The sequence below is a fragment of the Camelus bactrianus genome, chromosome 4, assembly GCF_048773025.1.
Source record: "Camelus bactrianus isolate YW-2024 breed Bactrian camel chromosome 4, ASM4877302v1, whole genome shotgun sequence".
NCBI lineage: Eukaryota > Metazoa > Chordata > Mammalia > Artiodactyla > Camelidae > Camelus > Camelus bactrianus.
In genome coordinates, this window is record NC_133542.1 from 22,721,118 (window position 1) to 22,741,959 (window position 20,842).

The 20,842-nt window shown below is 38.4% G+C and overlaps 1 protein-coding gene across 20 annotated transcripts in view; it reads left to right on the forward strand.

Annotated features, from left to right (window-relative positions):
• The window catches only part of FREM1 (FRAS1 related extracellular matrix 1), a 148,617-nt gene that overhangs the window by 82,818 nt on the left and 44,957 nt on the right, over window positions 1–20,842 (forward strand). For 17 of the 20 annotated variants that reach the window (XR_006721686.2, XR_006721685.2, XM_045509958.2 and 14 more), the window contains 5 exons: window positions 649–871; window positions 5,160–5,304; window positions 9,065–9,206; window positions 11,862–12,057; window positions 16,134–16,398. Coding sequence is in view for 16 of the 20 variants with exons in the window: in XM_045509958.2 (XP_045365914.2) it covers window positions 649–871; window positions 5,160–5,304; window positions 9,065–9,206; window positions 11,862–12,057; window positions 16,134–16,398 (971 nt within the window). In the remaining 4 variants the exon portion in view is untranslated. Of the gene's footprint in view, window positions 1–648; window positions 872–5,159; window positions 5,305–9,064; window positions 9,207–11,861; window positions 12,058–16,133; window positions 16,399–20,842 lie in introns of those variants that run through there. The other 3 variants (XM_045509961.2, XM_045509962.2, XM_045509960.2) reach the window with 2 other exon arrangements.

Genomic DNA, 20,842 nt, shown 5'->3' on the forward strand with positions numbered 1-20,842 from the left:
TGTTGATTGCAATTGAAATACAGAAATTTTTAATACAATGACAAAAATTAAAAATGCATAATAGTGTTAGTGTGTATAGCAGATATTTGTGTCATTTCTGCAATAGAAACATAAGAATTGTGAAAGCAACATGGTTCAGATAGTTAAAATTAGAGTAGGATCTGAAGGTAGGATCTTGTAAAACTGGATGTAGAGTACCTTCCAGAAAGCAAGCATCCCTTTGGTCACTTTTGATCCCAATTTTTGAATTATGAAATATAGTTATGAGATTGTATGTATGTATATGTCTATGTATATATGTATGTATGTGTGTGTATGTATGTATATATGTGTGTGTGTGTGTGTGTGTGTGTGTGTGTGTGTGTGTGTGTGTGTATCTCCTTAGTCCTTCATGGAAATGAATGAAGTGCTTTGAAATCGTTAGGAGAAAAATTTGAGAAAGATGAATAAATTTGTTCTCGTCTTCTAAGGTCGTGTTAAACCAGCAATTTCTTTTCAGGACTCATTACACACAGATCTCCTAGAAAATCTGCAAGGATATATTAAAATTATTATAGGATATCTTAAAATTATTTTTTGAGAAACTTGCCAAAAGAAAGACAGGTCTTACTTCGCACGCAGCTGACTTTTCTGACCTGTTTTGTTTAGGTGCGTGAGGGTCAGATGAGAGAGCTGGATTCTTCCATCATCAGTGCTGCTGACCTGGACACTCCCCAGGACCCCTTGCTATTCAGCATCACTCAGAGACCACGTCATGGCCTCCTCATCAGTGGGGGCTTCAGCAAAGACTTCCCTCAGTATAAGCAGCCAGCCAACCCCGGTCAGAAGCATCAACTTGTTTACAACTTTTCCATGGAACTTCTCAAGAATGGTATATCCTGTTTCCTTTCAGTTTGTTATTGTTGATTTAATAATTTAACCCAGGGTGAGTGGGTGTAGCTCAGTGGTAGAGCATGTGCTTAGCATGCACAAGGTCCTGGGTTCAATCCCCAGCACCTCATTAAAAAAGTAATAACTAAAAAAAATAATTTAACCCAGAAAAGATAATAATAAATCACAGAAATAAGAAGTGAAGAAAGAGCGATCACCTACTTTATTTATCTCTGAAGGGTTTTCTCTGGGCTCTGGATTAACACAGGGCATAAAAAACTTGGCTAGAAATAGTGGGTAGTTGAAAAGGAAATATGCTTTGTTTCACTTTTAGAGCGTCAATAAAAATGATATTTGTGATTTGGAGTATTCTACCTGAAGCTTTTAGTGGCATAATAAAAAATTCCTTTTTAAAACTATTGAGATCATGTAGCTAAATTTGAAGAGATTTGTCTGCCAAAACTACCACATTTGAAACAAGTATAGAACTACATATAATAATTCATGATTTCTTGAGGAGATAATTTGCTCTTTAAGGAAATGATACATTGGAATAGTAGCCTGAATTGTTTAATTACTCTTTTTGAAAAATCGATCTTACCCATTTAACATATATACATGAATATATGTTTTTTAATATATATATATATATATAATATATATATATATAAAAGTATATATATATATAAAATCTTTTTTAATATATATATATGCTTTTAGATATTTGAGAAAAATGTGTTGGTTCTAGCATCACTGCCTATTCTCACTCTCCTTCCTGCCCTGCCTTCATGTAGTCTGTTTCCCCCATCTGAGGGGTCCTACCCCCTCCTCCATTGGGCCAGCCAATACCAGCCTTCAGAACCCAGTCTCTGTGGACCGCTCCGAGGATCTCACCCACACATTCCAAACCCACCCTCTGCTTGCTGCATCTAGCTCTTCTTCCACATTTTCTCTACTGTCTTTTTTTTTTTAATCAATTTTTTATTTTTAATGGAAGTATAGTCATATGCATGACTGGGACATTGTGCTGTACACCAGAAATTGACACATTGTTTCCCTACTGTCTTTTGATTTCTCCTTTCCCCAACTAGAATGTGAGCTCTCTGCCTCAAAGTTTATTTTGCAATAGTTGTACAATATCATCTCACGTTTGAATTGGAAAAGCTAATTCATGTATTTCTCACTTGCCAAGAAAAAATTCCTGGAGCAAAAATGATGATATCACCAAACAAATAACCACGTGTAGCAAATAATACACTATATTATTACACTATTTTTTTTCAAATTCAGGACAAAGGAAAATGAAAGAATAATTCAAATCTTACTCTCAAAAAAGTCAGTTTTTAAAAAATAACATTTATTGGTTATTTTGAGGTTAAATAAATATTATATGCATACTGTGTGAAGTTTGCACTACACAATCATTTTGAAGAAAAAAATTTAAATTTTCATCTAAATTATATTTCGGTGACATTCTCAAAGAAAGGATTTTTCCTCTATTTTGTTTTTGGTTCATTTATGGCTACTTTTTTTTTTTTTGAGCTTTAGTATATTCTCACTCCTGCCCCATCATACAGAAATTAAAAACTGCTACTGTATTATATAATTTGTTTTTTTCTTATCACTTATTATAAGCATCTTTTTACTTTTAAAATATTAATTGAGAACATGATTTATAGTATTAGTGTTTCATGACATGGACATAATGTAATTTTATACAACTATCTCCCATTTTTAAATATGCAGATAGCTTTTCATATTTTGATATTAAAAATTGCATATCACTAAACATATTTTACATATATTTGTGTAACATAAATCTTGGTGCCCATCTCATATTTCTTTCATATAAATTTTTATAAAGAAAATGCATGTTATAAAAAAGTGAATGAGTATTATACTTTTGGGGAAAAAACTGTCATTGCCGCCATGTGGTTGGACATGCCTATTTTCCTAATCAATAATGGATATTATTTTTAAAAACCTTTGCAAATTTGGTAGTCAGTTAATAGTCTCTCGTTGTTATCTTGATTTGAAATTCTTAGATTATGAGTGAGATTGAACATATTTTCATGTTTTTTGACCGTATTTTGTCAATTGCTTGATTATGTCCTTTGCCCATTTTTCATCGATTCATATTGATTAATAGAGGTTCATTGATGTTTTATATTTTTGTCACATGTTGCAAATAAGTTTTTCCATTTTTATCTGCCTTTTAATTCATGTTTTTAAATACAGAAATCAAAATTGTAAGTAGTAAAATTTATTTATTTTTCTTTATGCATTTTTCTTTTGTTTTTGTGTTAGGAAGACCTTCTACATCTAGGAATAAGATATTTACTTGTGTTTTCTTCCAACTCTTTTGTAACAGCTTTATTGAGATACAATTCATGTGCCATAACATTCACCAATTTAAAGTATTCAGTTCAGTGGTTTTTAGTGTATTCATCATTACGATCAATTTTAGAACATTTTCATTACCCCAAAAAAGTAATATCACACCCATTAGCAGTCACTCTTACCCTTTCTCCCCAAAAACCCTGGCAACCACTAACCTACTTTTTGTCTCTATAGATTTTTTTCTGAACATTTCATATAAGTAAAATCATATAAATGGAATAGGTGATCTTTTTAAACTGGTTTCTTGTGTTTAGCATAATGTTTTCAAGATGCATCCATATTGTAACATGAGTTGACATTCCATTCTTTTTTATTGCCAAATAATATTCCATTTTGGAACATAACACAATTTATGTATCCATTCATCAGTTAATGGACATTTGGGTTACTTCCACTTTTTGAATATTATGAATAATGCTGTTATGAACATTCAAGTATGAGTTTTTGTATGGATATATATTTTCATTTATGTTGGATATATATCTAGGAGTGGAATTGCTGGGTCATATGTAATTCTATGTTTAACATCTTGAGGAACTTCCAAACTTTGTTTTCGAAAGTAGTTGCATCATTTTACATTTTTTCTCAGCAACATGTGAGAGTTCCAATTTCTCCACATCCTCACCAACATTTGTTATTGTCTGTCTTTTTTATTGTAGTCATCCTAGTGTGTGTGAAGCACTGTCTCATTGTGGTTTTGATTTCCATTTTCCTAATAGCTTATGGTGTTGAGCATTTTTTCATAGGTTTATTGGCTATTTGTTTATCTTCTTATATATTCGTTAGAAAAGATATCTATTTAGGTCCTTTGCTCATTTTGTAACTGGATTGTCTTTTGTTACTGAGTTGTTAGAGTTCTTAATACGTTCTGGATGCTAGACCCTTCATTATCAGATACATGATTTCTAAATATTTTCTCCAGTTCTGTGGGTTGTCATCTTTTTCTCCTTCAGTGGTATCATTTTGGAGTCCAAATTATCTGTGTTGTTGTTGTTGTTGTTTTACTTTATTTTGGTGACTTGTGCTTTTGGTGTTTTATCTGAGAAATCATTACCCAACCCAAAGTCACAAATATTTTCTTCTAACAATTTTTCTAGTTTAACTCTTGGTATTTAGGTCTATGATCCATTTTGAGTTAATTTTTGTATGTAGTGTGAGGTAGGGATCCAACTTTTTTTTTTTTTTTTTTTGCCTATGGGTATCCAGTTGTCCCAGCACTATTTACTGAAAGACTAGTCTTTCCCCATTGAATGGTCTCGGTGCCCTTGATGAAAATCAGTTGATCATAAATGTGTGAGTTTATTTCTGGACTCTCTTCTGTTAGGTTAATCTATCTCTATTCTCTGCCAGTACTATACTGTCTTGATTCCTGTAGCTTTGCAGTACTGAAAATGGGAAATGTGAGTCCTCCAACTTTGCTCTTCTTTTCTGAGACTGTTCTAGCTATTCTGGGTCTCTTACGTTTCCACATGAATGCTATATAGGTTTTAAAAATAGTTTACATTTAAGTTTTCATTCATCTAGAATTAATTTTGAATATTGACTTGAGGTAGAGATCAAACTATAATTTTTCCTAAGTAAGGAACTAATTTTCTAATTCTTTTAAACACCCTGACACCATAGTCTTCATGTAGTTTGTAAAATAATATTTCCTTTTCTCACTAATTTTAAATAAGTCCCTTGTAAATGACTAACATATTTAAATAGGAATTTTTAATGAACTAAGAGGGCACTCTTACTTCAGAAAACAGTTCAATTTTACCTTATTGCACTGATTAATGAGCTCCTGATGATACCAATGCCTTGGAAATTGAAACAAATTTTATGTGACATACTTTGAAATGGTTCAACCATAAGATTGACTTTCTCTCTTTTTTCCCTTCTTCCAGGGATGAGGTTGGTGTATGTGCATGACGACTCAGAGAGTCTCACTGACGACTTTACAATCCAGCTGTCAGATGGGAAACATAGGATACTTAAAACCATTTCTGTAGAGGTCACCCCAGTTAATGATGAGAAACCAATGCTGCGCAGGTAGGCTACCTGAAAAGAGTTTCCCTTTTGGATTCTTTATAAAATTCCGAGGTCTGGAAGACTAGGTGCAAATGTGATGTGTGTGAAACAAGTCTTTTGACAGTTCCTGCCTGTCACAACTTGCCCCACCTACTCAGGCACCTGGAACCTTCAGTGAAAATGTTAATGTTACCCCTCCTTAATAATTCTCAAATTAGCCTTTTTATTATTTGATTTTCTTCTAAAAATTGTATTTACTTGTAAATAATTCAAAGTGACTGAACATACAATATGAAATGAAGAGTGTACTAAATATTGAAACACATGTGTGTGCGCACGTGCACACACCAGAGTGTAATTAATATATAGATTGAACCAAAGTGTGATAGTAGTAACTTCAGGCAGCCCTCACTGTGGGTTTGGTCAAACTTCTAATTAAGTGTGGCTGAGGGAAATATGTCAGTGTTGCTTCTTTCGTCATCTCGGTATTCCATTGTCCACCAGTTCTCTACTATGTTCCATATGGATCATAGGTGATCCCTTGCCACCTGGGGTCAAGATGATCACTTTTTAAAAATTCAATACTGATATTATTAGTTGCAGACTTTGTCAATATCTCCTCTGTAACTGATCAGACTTTGATCAGAGGGTACAGAGTCTTCATCCCTTGTATTTCTATAGCTCCAACCATTTCTCTTATTATTAGATTCTGTACAGAGCTGTTCCAGCTTAGAACTTTAGGAAGCCCAACTCTTCAGGTTTTGTATGGAGAGAAATGTCTGCTTCTTGGCACCTCTTTGACCACCTCAGTGGTGCAGCAGTGAGAGGCACTGAGTAGACAGCCCGAGTTCTTATCAGAAAGTGAACAACTTCCTGCAAGTGTGTAAACTTCCAAAGTCTCCCCGACGTTGCAGAAAGGAGGACCTCAAAGAAGTCCCTTCATTTTTTCTGTCGATTCCTCTGCTATTCCCTGTGGACCACGAGTAAGGCCCTTGGAAAGCATTATGGGAAATACTGGAGGGAGTTTTTGGAGGGTTGCATCTGAGACGTCAGTTTGACTGAGGGTATTCAACAGAAACGTCTGTTTCCTGTTCTCCAGCTGGAATGTTGGATTAGTATTATCTCGATTATAAAAATGAAAAGATGAAGGCTCTTGTGGTGTGGAACCTCCTTCCTGATGACCTCACTTTATCTAAGAGGAAGGGAGAGAGGTGAAAACTGGGTGTTTATGAAGCCCTTACCATGTGACAGACTCTGTATCAGAGCCTGTCACATGTATTTATTTCTTAAATCCCCACCAAAATTGTGTAAATAGGTATTATTATCCTCACTGAGAAAACTCGAATCAGAAAGGTAAAATAACTTAACAAGCTACGCATTCAACTCTGTGTGACTTATTATTTCTTGCTATGTTCTTGCTATTAAACTTCCTGGGACATCTTCACCTACAGAATCACCAAATCTCCTTCAACCCTGCTTCAAAAATCCCTCCTCCTTCTTTCTTTTCTTTTTTCTTTCTCTTCTTTTCCCTTCCATGTGTATCCTTGAGTCTCTCACCTCTTGCCTTCTCCCAGAGCATGCTCCATTATTTCTTCCCTGCTGCATCTTCAATCTCTCCCTTCTCATTCCTTCTGCTAACAAGACACGGGTTAATGGTTAAGAGAGCAAATTCTGGAGCCAGACTGCCTTGGTTCAGCTACTTACCGGTGGTGTGACCTTGAACCTGCTACTTAACCTCTCTCTTCCTCTTTGTCAACCTGTTTGTAAATGGGGATCATAGCAGTTTCCCCTTCATATGGTTGTTGAAAGGATTAAATGAATTAAATTATGTAAAAGTACTTGAAAGACTGGCTGGTCCACAGTAAGTTCTCCCAAGTGTTAGTGATTATCACCATTGCAAACAGGTATCCTCATTCTAAAACTACCACCATGACCCGTCCCTCATTCATTTCAGTGCCAGACGATTTGGAGGGACAGTTGTGCTTGTTTCCTCCATTCCTACCCACCGTCTCCAACCTCCCTTAAGAGTTCCCCTTGGCTTTCTCAACAAATCTAATGGCTCTTCTCATCTTGCTGGACCTTGTTAGAGCGTTTGCCTCCATTTCTTTGATATTCCTTTTAGATGCTGTAATAGCTGCTTTTTGGCTCCTGGGGTTACATCCCCTTATCTCACCTCTGATTCTCGTTGCGGTTGTGTTGGAACCTACCCTGCATGCTGTCAGTGCTGCACCTAAATTCACATCGTGCTCTGCTTTTCTGCCTCTGGGCTTTCTCTGAAGCAGCAGTGGCTCATTCAACCCATGTGCAGGCGCAGTGAAAACACTCGGAGGGCAGCTCTCAAACTGTGAGAGCTGCTAGGTGAGTGTCCCAGCCTCCCGTCCTTCAGAAGCACAATGAGAGGCATGTTCTACGTGGCTCTTCAAAGGATCCCCAGGGGATTGAGCCCCATGGCAGTAGAAGCACCGTGTTGCCCTTTCCTCCTTCCCTCTCTTGCTCTTCTCTTCTCGCCTGTTCCTGAGATCACTTCCCAGATAAATTACCTCCACCAAAGTCCTGTCCCAGGGTCCCTTTCAAAGTAACTCAGACTGTGACATATTTTGTTCTCTCTTGGATTCTCTGGCATTTAATTCTGATTCTTTCTACCAGACTCCGTATCATCCTTATTATATTGGCTCCCTGTTTCAATTCATCTGTTTCTATTAAAAACACCACTAATCTCCATGAGTCCCAAAGTAAGTGATTTCATTAGCCTTCCAGAATGATGGGATTATTATTTGCCGGTAAAAAGGGGGGCAGAAATCACCTCTTACTGCTGGGGAAGATGCCAGTTCTAAGTACACAAGACAAGCCTAGGAAGAGAGGTTAGAGACTAAGGTGTTCAGGCGTGGGCTTCTCAGCAGGGGGGTGCAAGGCTGTTGAGAATGCCAGCTGATGCTACTCAGATGTCCTCGATCTGAATCCCCAGGACACTTGCCAGCTCTTCTCAGAAACAAGGTGTTAAGTTAGACAGAGTCAGGCTACGTGTGATGACCAAAACTGCGAGCTAGAAACACAGGTGGAAAGAAATCCCTTCCTCACTTCGGTGAGACCAGGGGAAATGACCACTCTGGCTGTGAAAGCAGCAGCCCTTGATGCGACACGTGAAAACCACAGCAGGAGTGTCTGTGGTAGGAGGAGCGGTTGCTCGCTGTCCCAGCCTTCGCTTCACGATGGAGCGGGCTTGGCAGCTGGAGCCCTTGGAAAAGAAGAATTGCTGTGAAGGGAACACTAGCTCCCCAGAACGTTACCAGGGAGAGGGAGAGTGATGCGGAGGGCTCCGGATTACCCGAATAGCACCAAACTCTTCATGGTCTATCATGAAGGTACCAGCACACCTGGGAATAAGTCACTTCATCTCTTTCAGTTTCTGTCTGTAATATGAGAACAATGACACCTCGCTGGCTGCCTTCACGGTGCTGTTGCTGTGTCAAATAAAATATTGGACACAAAGTCAGTGTATAAAATAAATTAGGACATAAAATTGTAATGTCCTGTCCCCGTAAACAATTAGAAGTATGTAATTACTTCATTTCACACTCATTGTTGCTAATTCTGTTTAGGACTTTAACGGAGGGTGAAATGAGAGCTTATTTCACGAGCCTGACTCATCATTTTCAGTACTTTCGATATTGAATATCATTCCCTAGTTTTTGAAGGTTGAGCACCGTAATAGTTATTATGGCTGTCCCCTGCTAAAGACATGGCTTTATTGTATCAAACCAGACATCTTCCTTTTTTACAGGAAGGCTGAAATTACAGTGAACACAGGCGAAACTCGTATTATTTCTAGCGCTGTTCTTTCAGCCATGGATGAAGACACACCCAGGGAGAAGATTTACTATTTATTTGAAAGGCTTCCCCAAAGTGGGCAACTTCAGCTTAAGGTTAGTGGCCTTTTTATTTTTATTATCTGTAAATGAATGTGACAAGTATAAATTTTCTCAATGCACAGATTTCTGCAACTGAATTTATTCTGTAATAGCCAGATTTTGCCCAAAAGTAAAAAAAAAATAATAATAATTTTCCAATTTGGGGGTGAACTCTCACTATTCTAAATTTACTTTTTCAACTCAAGGTAAATTCAACCAAAAGCAAAGGATTTTCATTGCTCCTTCCCCCTTTGGATTGTACCTAAATTGGGAGGACAAAGTTACTGGGGTAAAGCAAGTTGCCTAGTTTCTGATGAGAATCAGGCATCTTTTGAGAGAGCTTTAATGCCACCAGATTTTTCTTAAAAAAAAAAAAAAACAAACATTTAGAGCAGTTATTGTCAGTATCAACAAACTGATTCTAAATTTTATCTGGAAAGGCAAAATACCCAGAATAGCCAATACAATATTGAAGGAGAACAAAATTGATACTATCTGACTTCAGCATTTACCATTCAACTGTGGTGATCCAGACAGTGTGCGTTTGGTAAAAGAATAAACAAGTAGATTAATGAAACAGAATAGGGAGCCCAGAAATTGATCCACTCAAGTGTGGTCAAAAGATCTTTGACAAAGGAGCAGAGATAATATGATAGGGAAGAGATAGTCTTTTAACAAATAGTGCTGACTATTCTGGTTCAGACTTTGTGTATGATGCCCAAGCACGAGCCCAATACAAATCAGAGATCCATCACTTGAGTAATCCGTCAAAATGTTCATTTGAATGGTGGATTAAGGCTAGCAACAACCACCACCAGCCATCCCCAGTGAGATCGTTCTACTGAACCTTTAACTCTTCATGTCATGTACATGCAGCCCTAGAAAAGCAGGAAAGATTCACTTAGCGTGGAGCAGCTTGATAGTCTTAAATTATGAGCATCATAGAGAATCGAAGTGAAGAGCAATCACTGATTTAAACTGAGGTGCAGCTGTGTCCTTATTTCATTTCAAAGAGTAATGAAGCAGAAATGCAGTGGGAGCTCACACATTTGGGTGGCATGGGAACCGAAGTGTTTTGGTTATGTGAAAATCCAGATGGGTCCAGGTTCCCAGTATGGTGCCACAGAGTTCTCTCCCAGCTCTCACAGGATTCTCCATGTCTCTCCAAGACCAGGGACTGAGTTTCCTGGACTTTCTCAAGTGCCTTTGTTTCCTTGTTGACTTTTCTTCCTTTTCCTTACCTTCAGCCTGACTCTTAATTTCTTCCTTCTTGGGGGCTTGCAAATGATTTCGTCGAGTCACGGCTCACATGTGGAAGTGCATGTGGGGACTTGGATGGAGATGAGGAAAAGCAAAAGACATCTTTTTTCTTTATTTACTTCCTGGAACAAGATTATAAAGAAAAAGGTTAAATAGAATTGCAGGCTGTCCAGTTTAAAACCAGGAAGAGAATCTGTCTTAAAAATTAAATTTACAAAGAGATCTTATGACGAAAACAAACAGTGAGCTTAATTATTACAATATAATTAACTTTTTTCCTCAGTGAGCACTGGGGCAGAACATACCTGTGTACAAACGTTAGAGGGGCACAAACATTAAAGAGGAGGGAACTTTATCAGATAGAGTGACGTAAAGGGAAGTGATAACACTGTGAGGGGAGAGGAAGGCAAAGCTTTTTTTTTTCAGGAACTGGAAGTCTGTGAAATAATAATGTGTCAAGGGAAATAAAAATGGATGATTTAAATTTCTGGTTTAGCTTCTTAAATCAGACAGGAAAAGCACAAGGTAATACCATATAGTAAATTTTTAAGATGACATTTTTCTTGAAAAAAAGTAAATGACTTCTACAAGCCCCTTTTAGCAAAAGCTATGCATCTTAAGAGAATAACAATAGAATTATTAATCAGATACAGATTGATTATTATTGTATTTTCTGATACTCTCCATTGTCAGCTCTCCCTCAGTGCAAGGACTTCTTTTTATTGAAAATGCCACAATTTCTGCACTGAGTTGTATACAGAATATATGCTTAGCTAATGCTAGCTTGTTTTTAGAAGAGTATGATACATAGTGTATATTTGCAGTTGTTTTTGTGCTGACTCAAGATATAAATGTAGAGAGTGTTAGGGACTTTGATAATTCTCTTTGGACTTTAGTAAGCCTAGAAAATATATGGAGGGTAAATACACCCATTCTGTTTGTGTTTTATTTATTTCAGTTAAGCCTAGTGACAATCCAGTGTGAAAAAATCAGTTTAATTAATTGTACAATAATATGAACTAAGAAAAAAAAGGAAATCCCAAATGAAACACATTTAAATTTTAAATAATCAATTCCAACAGCTCGACTACCCACCTGCTCTCATTAATTGGAATATTTAATCAGCTATGATTGCTTACGATAAATACCTTGGCAGTAGCACTGCTGTTGAATTGCCACATGACTTGGTCAGAAATCCTTTGGTTAAAGCTAATCTTTTTTCCAAGGTCCAAAATTGTTTTAATATATTTCTTCCAATGGAAAAATATAAGATAGAATGGCAAAACATTGCATCTGGAGTTTCCCTGAAGTATCCTTTCTATTAGAAGTTTTCAAGGATATGGAAAAAGTCCACTAACACAGCTTGGGGGGAAAAAACATGGGCAGCTGACTAATTCTGGCCCCTTTCAGACAGGGAGGAGCTGGGTCCCTCTGGCCCCTGGCATGAAGTGCACTCAGGATGAAGTGGATCTGAACTTGCTGAGATACACACACACCAGGGCAGGGGATTCCCAGAACCGAGACAGCTTCACCTTCTACCTCTGGGATGGTGACAACAGGTCACCTGCGTTTGACTGTCACATCACCATCAAGGATATGGGAAAAGGTAAAGCATGTTTATCAAGTTTTATTGGGACCAACATTTACAACTTTACAACAATAAATGTAAGCGCTCAAAGTTTTCACCTCCCTCCCTCCCTCCCACCCTTTCCTCTTTCCCTCCTTTCCTTTCTTCCTTCCATTCTTTATACTTGAAATTCCATCATTTATGATTTGATCCTTTAGCTCTTCACTTGCTTTGCCTGGGATCCATGAGAGTTATGGGAGTAACCAGCTCATTCGTTACTTTCATTGTTTCAAAAAACCTATTAGAAATCCAGCTTTGCGCACAATATGGCTGCATAGGCTACTTTAACCATCAGAGTTTTATGCTTTAAGTAAAATTTTACCAAATCCACGTGATAGCTCTAGTTTTATCTTCAGGAATTGAATTATCACTTGAAAATGGAGTTTGAAAGGAAAAATATTTCCAATACAATTATAATAGAGGAAATTATACACTAATATAATAATAATAAAGGAAATTTTAAAAATTTTAAAATAATAAAAAAGAAGTTTGCTATCGAAAAGATTGTAAGTTGTTGCTCTTTTCACTTTGGAAGTGTTAACACATGCTCTTTAGGGACGGGGAGACCTGTAGTAAGGTAATAAGCTTCTCTTTAATTAATTAAGCAGACTATTTGCATGATATGACTAGCAGCATGTAAGTAGTCATAAGAGGAGAGTGAAAAAAATACTGGAAAGAAAGCTCAGCAAAGGACAGTGTAAGCCATTGATTTCCAACTGTCACTCCCCCATACTTTTGCTTAGAGCTTGTATGAGGAGGGTAAAGATTATATTTCATTAATCTATACAGTTCAAGATCTGTATATTCCCAGAACCAAGCATAGTCTTAGATCCTCAGTATATGCTTGATTGACAAATATGCTTCCTTTTTTGCCTTGGCTGCCAGGAAGCTCAGAGCTAAATTAAGTTGGATGCTTAAATGCAATAAAAATCTTACTTCATGTGCATGGTTAAATGACAGTTATCCTGAGTTTTTTTTTATTATTTATTTATTTATTTATTTATAATTGAAGTACAGTCAATTACAATGTGTCAGTCTCTGGTGTACAGCACAATGCCCCAGTTATCAAGATTATTTTTAAACAAATGTTAAGCCAGCATGATTGATTTTAAGATGTTTATTTTGGCCTGTTTATATGTGTATATATATACTTCATTTGCTTGTTTCCTTGAAGATGTCTAATAAATGACTCCCAGATAAGCTACGTGTTAGTGTACACATGTATTTCTCTCTGCAAAAGTAAGGCTATGTTCATCATAACTATCTGTCCAGGCAAAACATAATATGAGTAAAATATCAGGGCAGACAACACATCTATTAGGGCAGGCAGTCTTCTCATTGCCTTAGCTCGGTGCATTCCCACGTAGGAAATTTCTGTTCCACACAGCCACCTGGAGACTCTTTCCAGCTAGAGGACCCTTTGTCTCTGAAGGCCATGGAGTCACTTTGGGAATGGAATATGGAGGAAAATGAGAGGATTTCATGGAATAGGCTTGGAGGTGGAGTGCTTGTCTTCTGCACATCCCAGAGGCTGAATTGCTGGCACGCACCGCATTAAGGGAGTCTGGGCAGTAGAAACTGTATGTAGTAGTGCATCTCAGAAGAAAAGGAATTGAGGCTGGTGAGTGCCTGCCCAGTCTCTCCTACAACTGACATGTGATTATTTTCTAAAATGATTTGTGAAAACTTACGTCAAGTAGATACATTAACCTGTTATCATTTTCAGTAATTCAAAAAAAATTTTTTTTATGTAATGGTGTTTTATCTTCTGCGCAGTATTCTGTCCTTCCTCAGTCCTCCTCCTCCTCCTTCACTGCTGCTGTTTCATCTTCCTTTTTTCTTCCTTCCTTCCTTTCTTTTTTTCTTTCTTTACTTAGCATCAGTTTTCTCAGCTTGCAGTATAACTTTATAACCATAATTGTTCTTCTCTAAATGAAGCTATACTGAATTGTTAGACTAAAGCATACTCTATATTAGCACATTGAACACTTGGGTTGTTTCCATCTGGGAGCTTTTATAAATAACACTGTACCTTCCCATTGTGCTGTGTCTTCTGATATGCACAGTGGCAAACCTGATGTGGACATCTTTGAGAGAAGTTTAAAATGACTTTGTCTGTAGTTGGCCCCAATCCATATACTGCCATGACAGTGCTGAAAAATTACCTTCAGGCAAAACCTACATGCTCTTCCTCCTTTCAGATCTATCTTCTGCTCCTGGTGAAACCTCTTGTGGAAGATTTTCGTTTCCCCAGCCTTGTTCATTCTTTGTACTTCCTTGATATATTCCTCTTGACTCCCTCTGAAGCATCTGGGGCTCAGGTTTTGATTTAAAATTAGGTTGCTCATTGATTATACATTGGACTTAAGTTGCATAGCATTTTAAGTTAAAAGTATAGTCTACCAAAAAGACTAATTTGATCATCTAAAGCAGGGTTTCCTGATCTTGGCAATACTGGCATTTGGGGCTGGGTAAGTCTTTGTTGTAATGGCCTTTCTTGTGCATTGTAGAGTTTTTAGCAGCATCTGTGGTCTCTGCCCACTAGAAGCCAGTAGCACCCCCCACCCCAGATAGGACAACCAAAATGTCTCCAGACACTGCCAAATGTCCCCGGGGGAGGCAAAATTGTCCCCTGTTGAGAACCACTGGGCTAAAATTATGCCTCCTTGATGCTTTATCTTCATTTTTTGTTTCCTCACGGGACTGAATGTCTTTTCAAAATTTTATTGACTATTTGTATTTTTAACTTAGAAATGACTGGCCATCTGTTTCACACATATTTCCTTTTGGATATTCACCCTTTGAGTGTTGATTTATAAGAATTCTTTATATATTAAAGAGAGGAAGCAAAATAATACAGTGTTTGAGTTTGTGCTCTTGGGTCAGGTGGTTTGAGTACAAATTCTAGCTCTACCTTTCATAATTGTGTAGTCATTAGCAAGTTAGTTAACATTCCTACACCTTATTTCCCTCATTTATAGCCTGAGAAATATGACAATGGCCTATCTCATAGGGTTGGAATGAAGAGGTAACAGACTTTAGCCCTGTGCCTGGCACACAGTAGAAACACGTAGTGTTTCAGTTATGATCATTTTTTAAATGAACCTCAGATGTGTGAAATTGGATGATAATCCTTGTTTGTGACACTGTGTTCTTAGTCTATGTGCGATCCACTTGTACTTTGCTCACTTAGACACTCATTCGTACATTCTTTTAAAAACACGTAATAGCACCTGTGCAGCCATCGTACCTATGAGGACTAGAATATTAACAGCATCAGACATCTCCCTGTGTGCTCTTTCCATCCTCCAGAGACAACCATCATCCCGAATTTTGTACTGATTTTCTTACTTTTGTTTATAGTTTTCTGGGACTTACTCACCTAACAAATGTTAATAAGCTACATGTGTGTTGTTGCATCTAACTCTAGTTTATTCATTTTGCTACTGTACACAAATCAGTTGTATGAGTGGACCAGGGTTTGTTTATCCGTCCATCTTTTGAGAAGGCATTTGGGTGGTTTCCAGTGTTTCAGTTACAAACAGTGCTGCCGTGACCTTTCTAGCACAGATCTTCTGGGTACAAGTGCGCATGTTTCTCTCCAGCACATAGCTGGAGGGGAACCACTGGGTCAAGGCATATGTGAGGATTCAGTGCTTTACAAAATCACACCAAATTGTGTACCATTCACACTCCTACCAGAATCAAATGCAAGAGTCTACATCTTCTTCAATATTTGGTGTCATATGACTTCTACATCTTTGCCAGTTGAAGGGTTACGAGATGGCAGCTTATTATGTTCTTGATTTGTATTCCAAGATAATTAATGAGATTGAGCATATTTCTGTGTCTTTATTGGCCATGTATGTTTCCCCTTCTCTGTAATATCTGCTCATGTCTTTTGCTGAATTCTTTTACTGAGTCTAGACATAGAAACCCTGCTGTGTCATATTAGTTTGGATTTCTGCTCAGTTTGGCCTTTGTTTTTTGCCTTTACCTTGGATATTTTCTTTTTTACAAATTGGTTCTTGACCACAAACTCTTCTGCCACCCAGGTGATATTGTCATCCTTGCAAAACCACTTGTGGTGTCTAAAGGTGACAGAGGTTTCCTGACAACCTCCACTCTCCTTGCTTCGGACGGAACAGACAAGCCTGAGGAACTGCTCTATGTCATCACCTCGCCCCCGCGACACGGCCAGGTCGAATATGTTCGTTATCCTGGAGTCCCCATCACAAGCTTCAGCCAAATGGACATCGCAGGACAGACAGTCTGCTACGTACATAAGAGCACAGCCGCTGTCCACAGAGATTCATTCAGGTGAGCCGCGAGGCGACTTCAGAACCCCTTCCCTGGATTAAAGCTTAGAAAGACAAAAGGAGGGGGAAACAGTGAGTCCTTTCCCAGCTCTGGTATAAATACGCTCTTCTTCCACTGCCTAGATGGATGAAAGGGAAGGGTGCACAATTAAAATGACAGCAGCCAGGCAAGAAATTAGGGCTTGTTGTTTAAAAATAAACACATAAGCAGATCTAAATGCAAGCTGTTCCATGAAGAGGAATGCAAAGACCTAAGGATCCCAGCTAATGAGAGATGCAGAAAAGCAATTTACCTCTTTTCTGAGTATGTTTTTCTATATGAGGAAAAGGAATTTGCTAGTAAACATTTGGCAGAAGCAGACAGTGCCTTTTGACACATTGTATTCCGGTAACTGTATCATAAATCATGTTGTCATAAAGTGGATCGTATTTCGCCATAGAAACAATGTTAAAATTGGGGGCTGTGCACCTGTGCAAGGATTCTGTATCAAATAAATCACAGGAATGAATAACAATCTGTTGAAAAGGCAAAGATACAACATTAATGAAAGCCTGCATTCGTTTTAAATATTGAAATCTGTTTCCAGTTACAGAAAGCAAGAAAAACTCTAGAGAGTCTATCACTTAGCAGTTCTCAAAGCTGGTTGAACTTGAGGTCGTAGATAGAAATATAGATCCGCAGGGCTGGGATGAGAACCTGGAAATCTTAGACTAGCCTCTGCGGGACCATGGTACGTATCTATCCCTGAGTTTTACCAATTAAGAAGGAAGCCCTGAGAGTGTTGTTTCACCTTCGATACACACAGGGCTTGTGGCCTCCAGAAAAATTTTTACCATATCAGACTACAGCTTTTAGAAGAATGCTATAAAATAACATCAATGTAGCATCCTCCTGTGTTACTTGAGGGACTCCCAGAAACCGGCAAGTACACTGCTGTACTCATGTTCAAATACCACTCTCCTCTATCGTATATCTTATCTGTCTAAACTCAATATGTCTGCTACGATAAACACTTGTAAAATGTCAGTAAAGATGATTTTGCTTGCCTTTTTGGCATTTGGAATGACGGCTTGGAAAGATGATTTGGATACTTCAGTTGTTAAACAAAAAAATCCAGAGAAGTTTGGACTAATATCTTCCTTTTTTTTCTCTTGACAAATGTTCTGAACAAGCAGATCATCAGCTGGTAATCATCCGGTTGGTCACTTTCTTCATAACCAATTCAGGGGCTGAGTGTTGCTAATAGTCACTAAAACATGAGAAGCGGGGATGACTTTTCATATCAATTCTGTGGTGCTGGAAGTGGTCCAGGGCCACAGGCTTGGGGTCAGTTACTGCCTCCAATACTCACATCTCTGGCCTTCCTCAAGCCACATGTTCTCCTGTGCTCCCACGAACTCTTCCGTGAAAAGGAGCAATGCTCACAGTAATTGCCTCACAGAGTTGTTGAGTTTAAACGAGCTTCTGAATGTGAAGTTCTTAATACATGGCTCACAGGAAACACAAGACAAGTGTTAGCTTCTGTCATTGCTATTACTGTTGTTGTTGTCATTCTTATTGTTATCATCCTTTTTATATTCTTTCCTTGGCCCCCTTTTTTCTCTCCAATCTGTACAACACCGAGACTAGTCTTATAAGTTACAAAAAGCAATGATTATTCTTTTCTTCCTGTTTGTTAATGGAGGGTGGAAGGCTTCTTGGCTTAACCATGTATATCAGATTCAGAGCTTTTTCTTCTTTTAATATTTTATTTATTTATTTATTATTGTATTATTTAATTGTTCTATTGAGGGGGCAAGCAGGTTTATTTATTTTTAGAACAGGTACTGGGCATTGAACCCGGGACCACGTGCGTGCTAAGCATGGGCTCCACCACTTGAGCTGTACCCTCCCCCCGCTGGAGCTTTTACTTTTACACACATTTCTGGAACTTTTTGCTCCTGTCCATTCCTGCTTTCCCCCGTGAATGCCCATGGATTGTCTGCTGAAGACATTAATGACTGTATTGGAGAAACCAGAGATTCTGCTGATGAAGCCAAAGAATGAAGGTGTAAAGATATTCAGAAATAAAGACGAGGTATTAATCGGATGATAGTGATGAGCTGAGAATGAAAAACAGAATCCCTGATATGAGGATTGGTGACACCATACCAGTTTCCTGATTCACATCCATAGAGAGCCACACTAGATGTCATTTTAGAAAGCATTTCTCCCAGGAGTTTCTAAATTTCTAGATCCTCAAGAGAGTTTACCTGAGAGATTTATAAAAGTATAAATTCTTGGACCTCACCGTGGAGAGGCAACTTTGATAAGTCCAGTTTTGGGCCCAGAAATACGTATTTTTAAAAGCTCTCCAGGTGATTCTGTTGCTGTTGGGACCAGCCATCTAAGGTCTGGTCCAGTCCATCGTTTTGAGTATGTTCTGAGGAGTTTGAGGATTTCCAAAAGCTCCCTGGGGGCCTCCCAGAGACAGAAAACGAAGGGGCACAACTGGTGGGGTTCTGCAGCTCGGTCTGCAGAGAGAACGTTCTTTGGTTTAGTCTTCTGGTGGTTTTTAGCTTGTATTGCACACTGGGCTTCTGGGCAAGGTTTTCTTTTAGTAAAGAACCTGTGGCGATCAGTACCACCAATGATACAAAGATGCAAAGTGATATGTGCTGGTGTAGGAAGGAGGCAAGAAATAATAGGGATTCAAGCCTGAACAACCACTCCCTTTAGTTCTCTCAGTCCTTCTCTTTCAAGAAGGAAGTCTCAGGCTGGTGCTCTGAGGTCTTTGACAGTTCCTCAGTATTAGCTGTTTTCCCTTTTTAGCAAAGAGCGAACAGGCCACAGGCTCCAAGCCATTGGCCAACAATATCTAACGAGGATGAAAAACAGTTTGTTTTCTTGTATTTATTTGTGTATTATTTATGGTGATTAAGTTTTTATGAGTTAAAACTTGCAGCTTTTAGTAGTGAAAAAGTTTCAAGTAGAATTAATTTAAGCATAAAAGTGAGTTGATACAAAGCAAAACAGTAAGTAATCAGAGTGCAGGTCGTACTAGAAAATGGCAGAAATTGCAAGGATGGCGTTTGAATGGCTCAAGATTAGGAAACAGGTGGGTAGGGATAAAATATACTAACCGCAAAGGCTGGAAAATGGATTTGCTCCAGTTCCTTCCTTATGTGTCGGAAAGCTAGCATTGCTTGAATAGCTGCAGAGCATCAGGCGGAGGACCAGACCCTTTTTTGGTGTGTGTCATTTCCCTTAAGCCTTCCACCACCGCCTTGAGGGGGATGGCTTGTTCCCTTTTTGTGGATGAGAAAACTGAGGTTCCGTCAGTTTATGTCACCTAAATTGACGTAACTAAGTATCAGAGCTGAATTTGGGCTGGGATTTTGTTTTGGAGGGTACTTTCCATCACACCTGACTGTACCCAAAATTTGTGGAGAATGTGTACTTGTGGGAAGGAGCAGCCTTACTGTGTCCTTCTAATGTTTGACCAGCAGTTCTACATGTTTATAATAGAAGAGCCTAGCATCTGCCCAGGACCCTCTTTTTAATCTCTTCATTTCACTAACCCAATCACGGACCGCTGAGTTGTTTGTCAGGTGGCGCTAAACCAAGGCTGAAAGCCTGTTTTAATGAAAGTGTGATTGCGGTGCTTTTTAAAAATTAAATATATGCAACCAATCTAATCACCTCAATTTATGTTGCTTGCTGTTAAATCTGGCAAGAAATTTGGCTGAGTAGAAGAGATAAATTCTGTGGCAGAGAATTTCCCCCCTTCTCGTTTTAATGTAAGAGATGGCAACATTAATTAAATGGAGGAATTTAATGGTCAGATTTTACCTTCTGCAAAAATATTTTGTGAATCATAAATTTCTCCTGTATTGTTTGGTGCTGCTGGCCTGGAAGAAAGATTTGGCAGCACATTCTAGGACAGATGACACCAAGTGATTAGCAAGCTGACTTCAGCTGCTGGCAGCCGGGGACTAAAAGAACATGCTAATGTCCTCCGTTTTGACATGCCGGCTGGACTTTTTTTTTTTTTTTCCTGAAGAACTGGCTCTACTTATGATTCCATTTTTATCTTTTAAATGCCATGACAGATGGCAGATTCTTCAGCCAACTCTATTGCCAGGAAATGCAGAAAGCTTGAAAGCACCATGGTAATGGTGAAATCAGACCAGGCAGGCACCCCTTACAAATCTAAGAGTCATTCCCCAGATTTCATGAGACAGTGGTCATCTTGGCTGTGTCTCTTCTTGGTGGGGTGGAAGGGGGGAGAGGAGGCGTGATAAAGGAAATTAAACAGTGTGGACACACAGAAAGAGCCACTGCCTCGATACCACCAGCTTCTTAACCTCAGAATGGATGCCGTTACAGCAATGGCACTCTTGTTCTAAAACCTGAAAATGCAATTTGAAATTATATAAAATAAAGTTCCTTTTGGGGCGGGTGT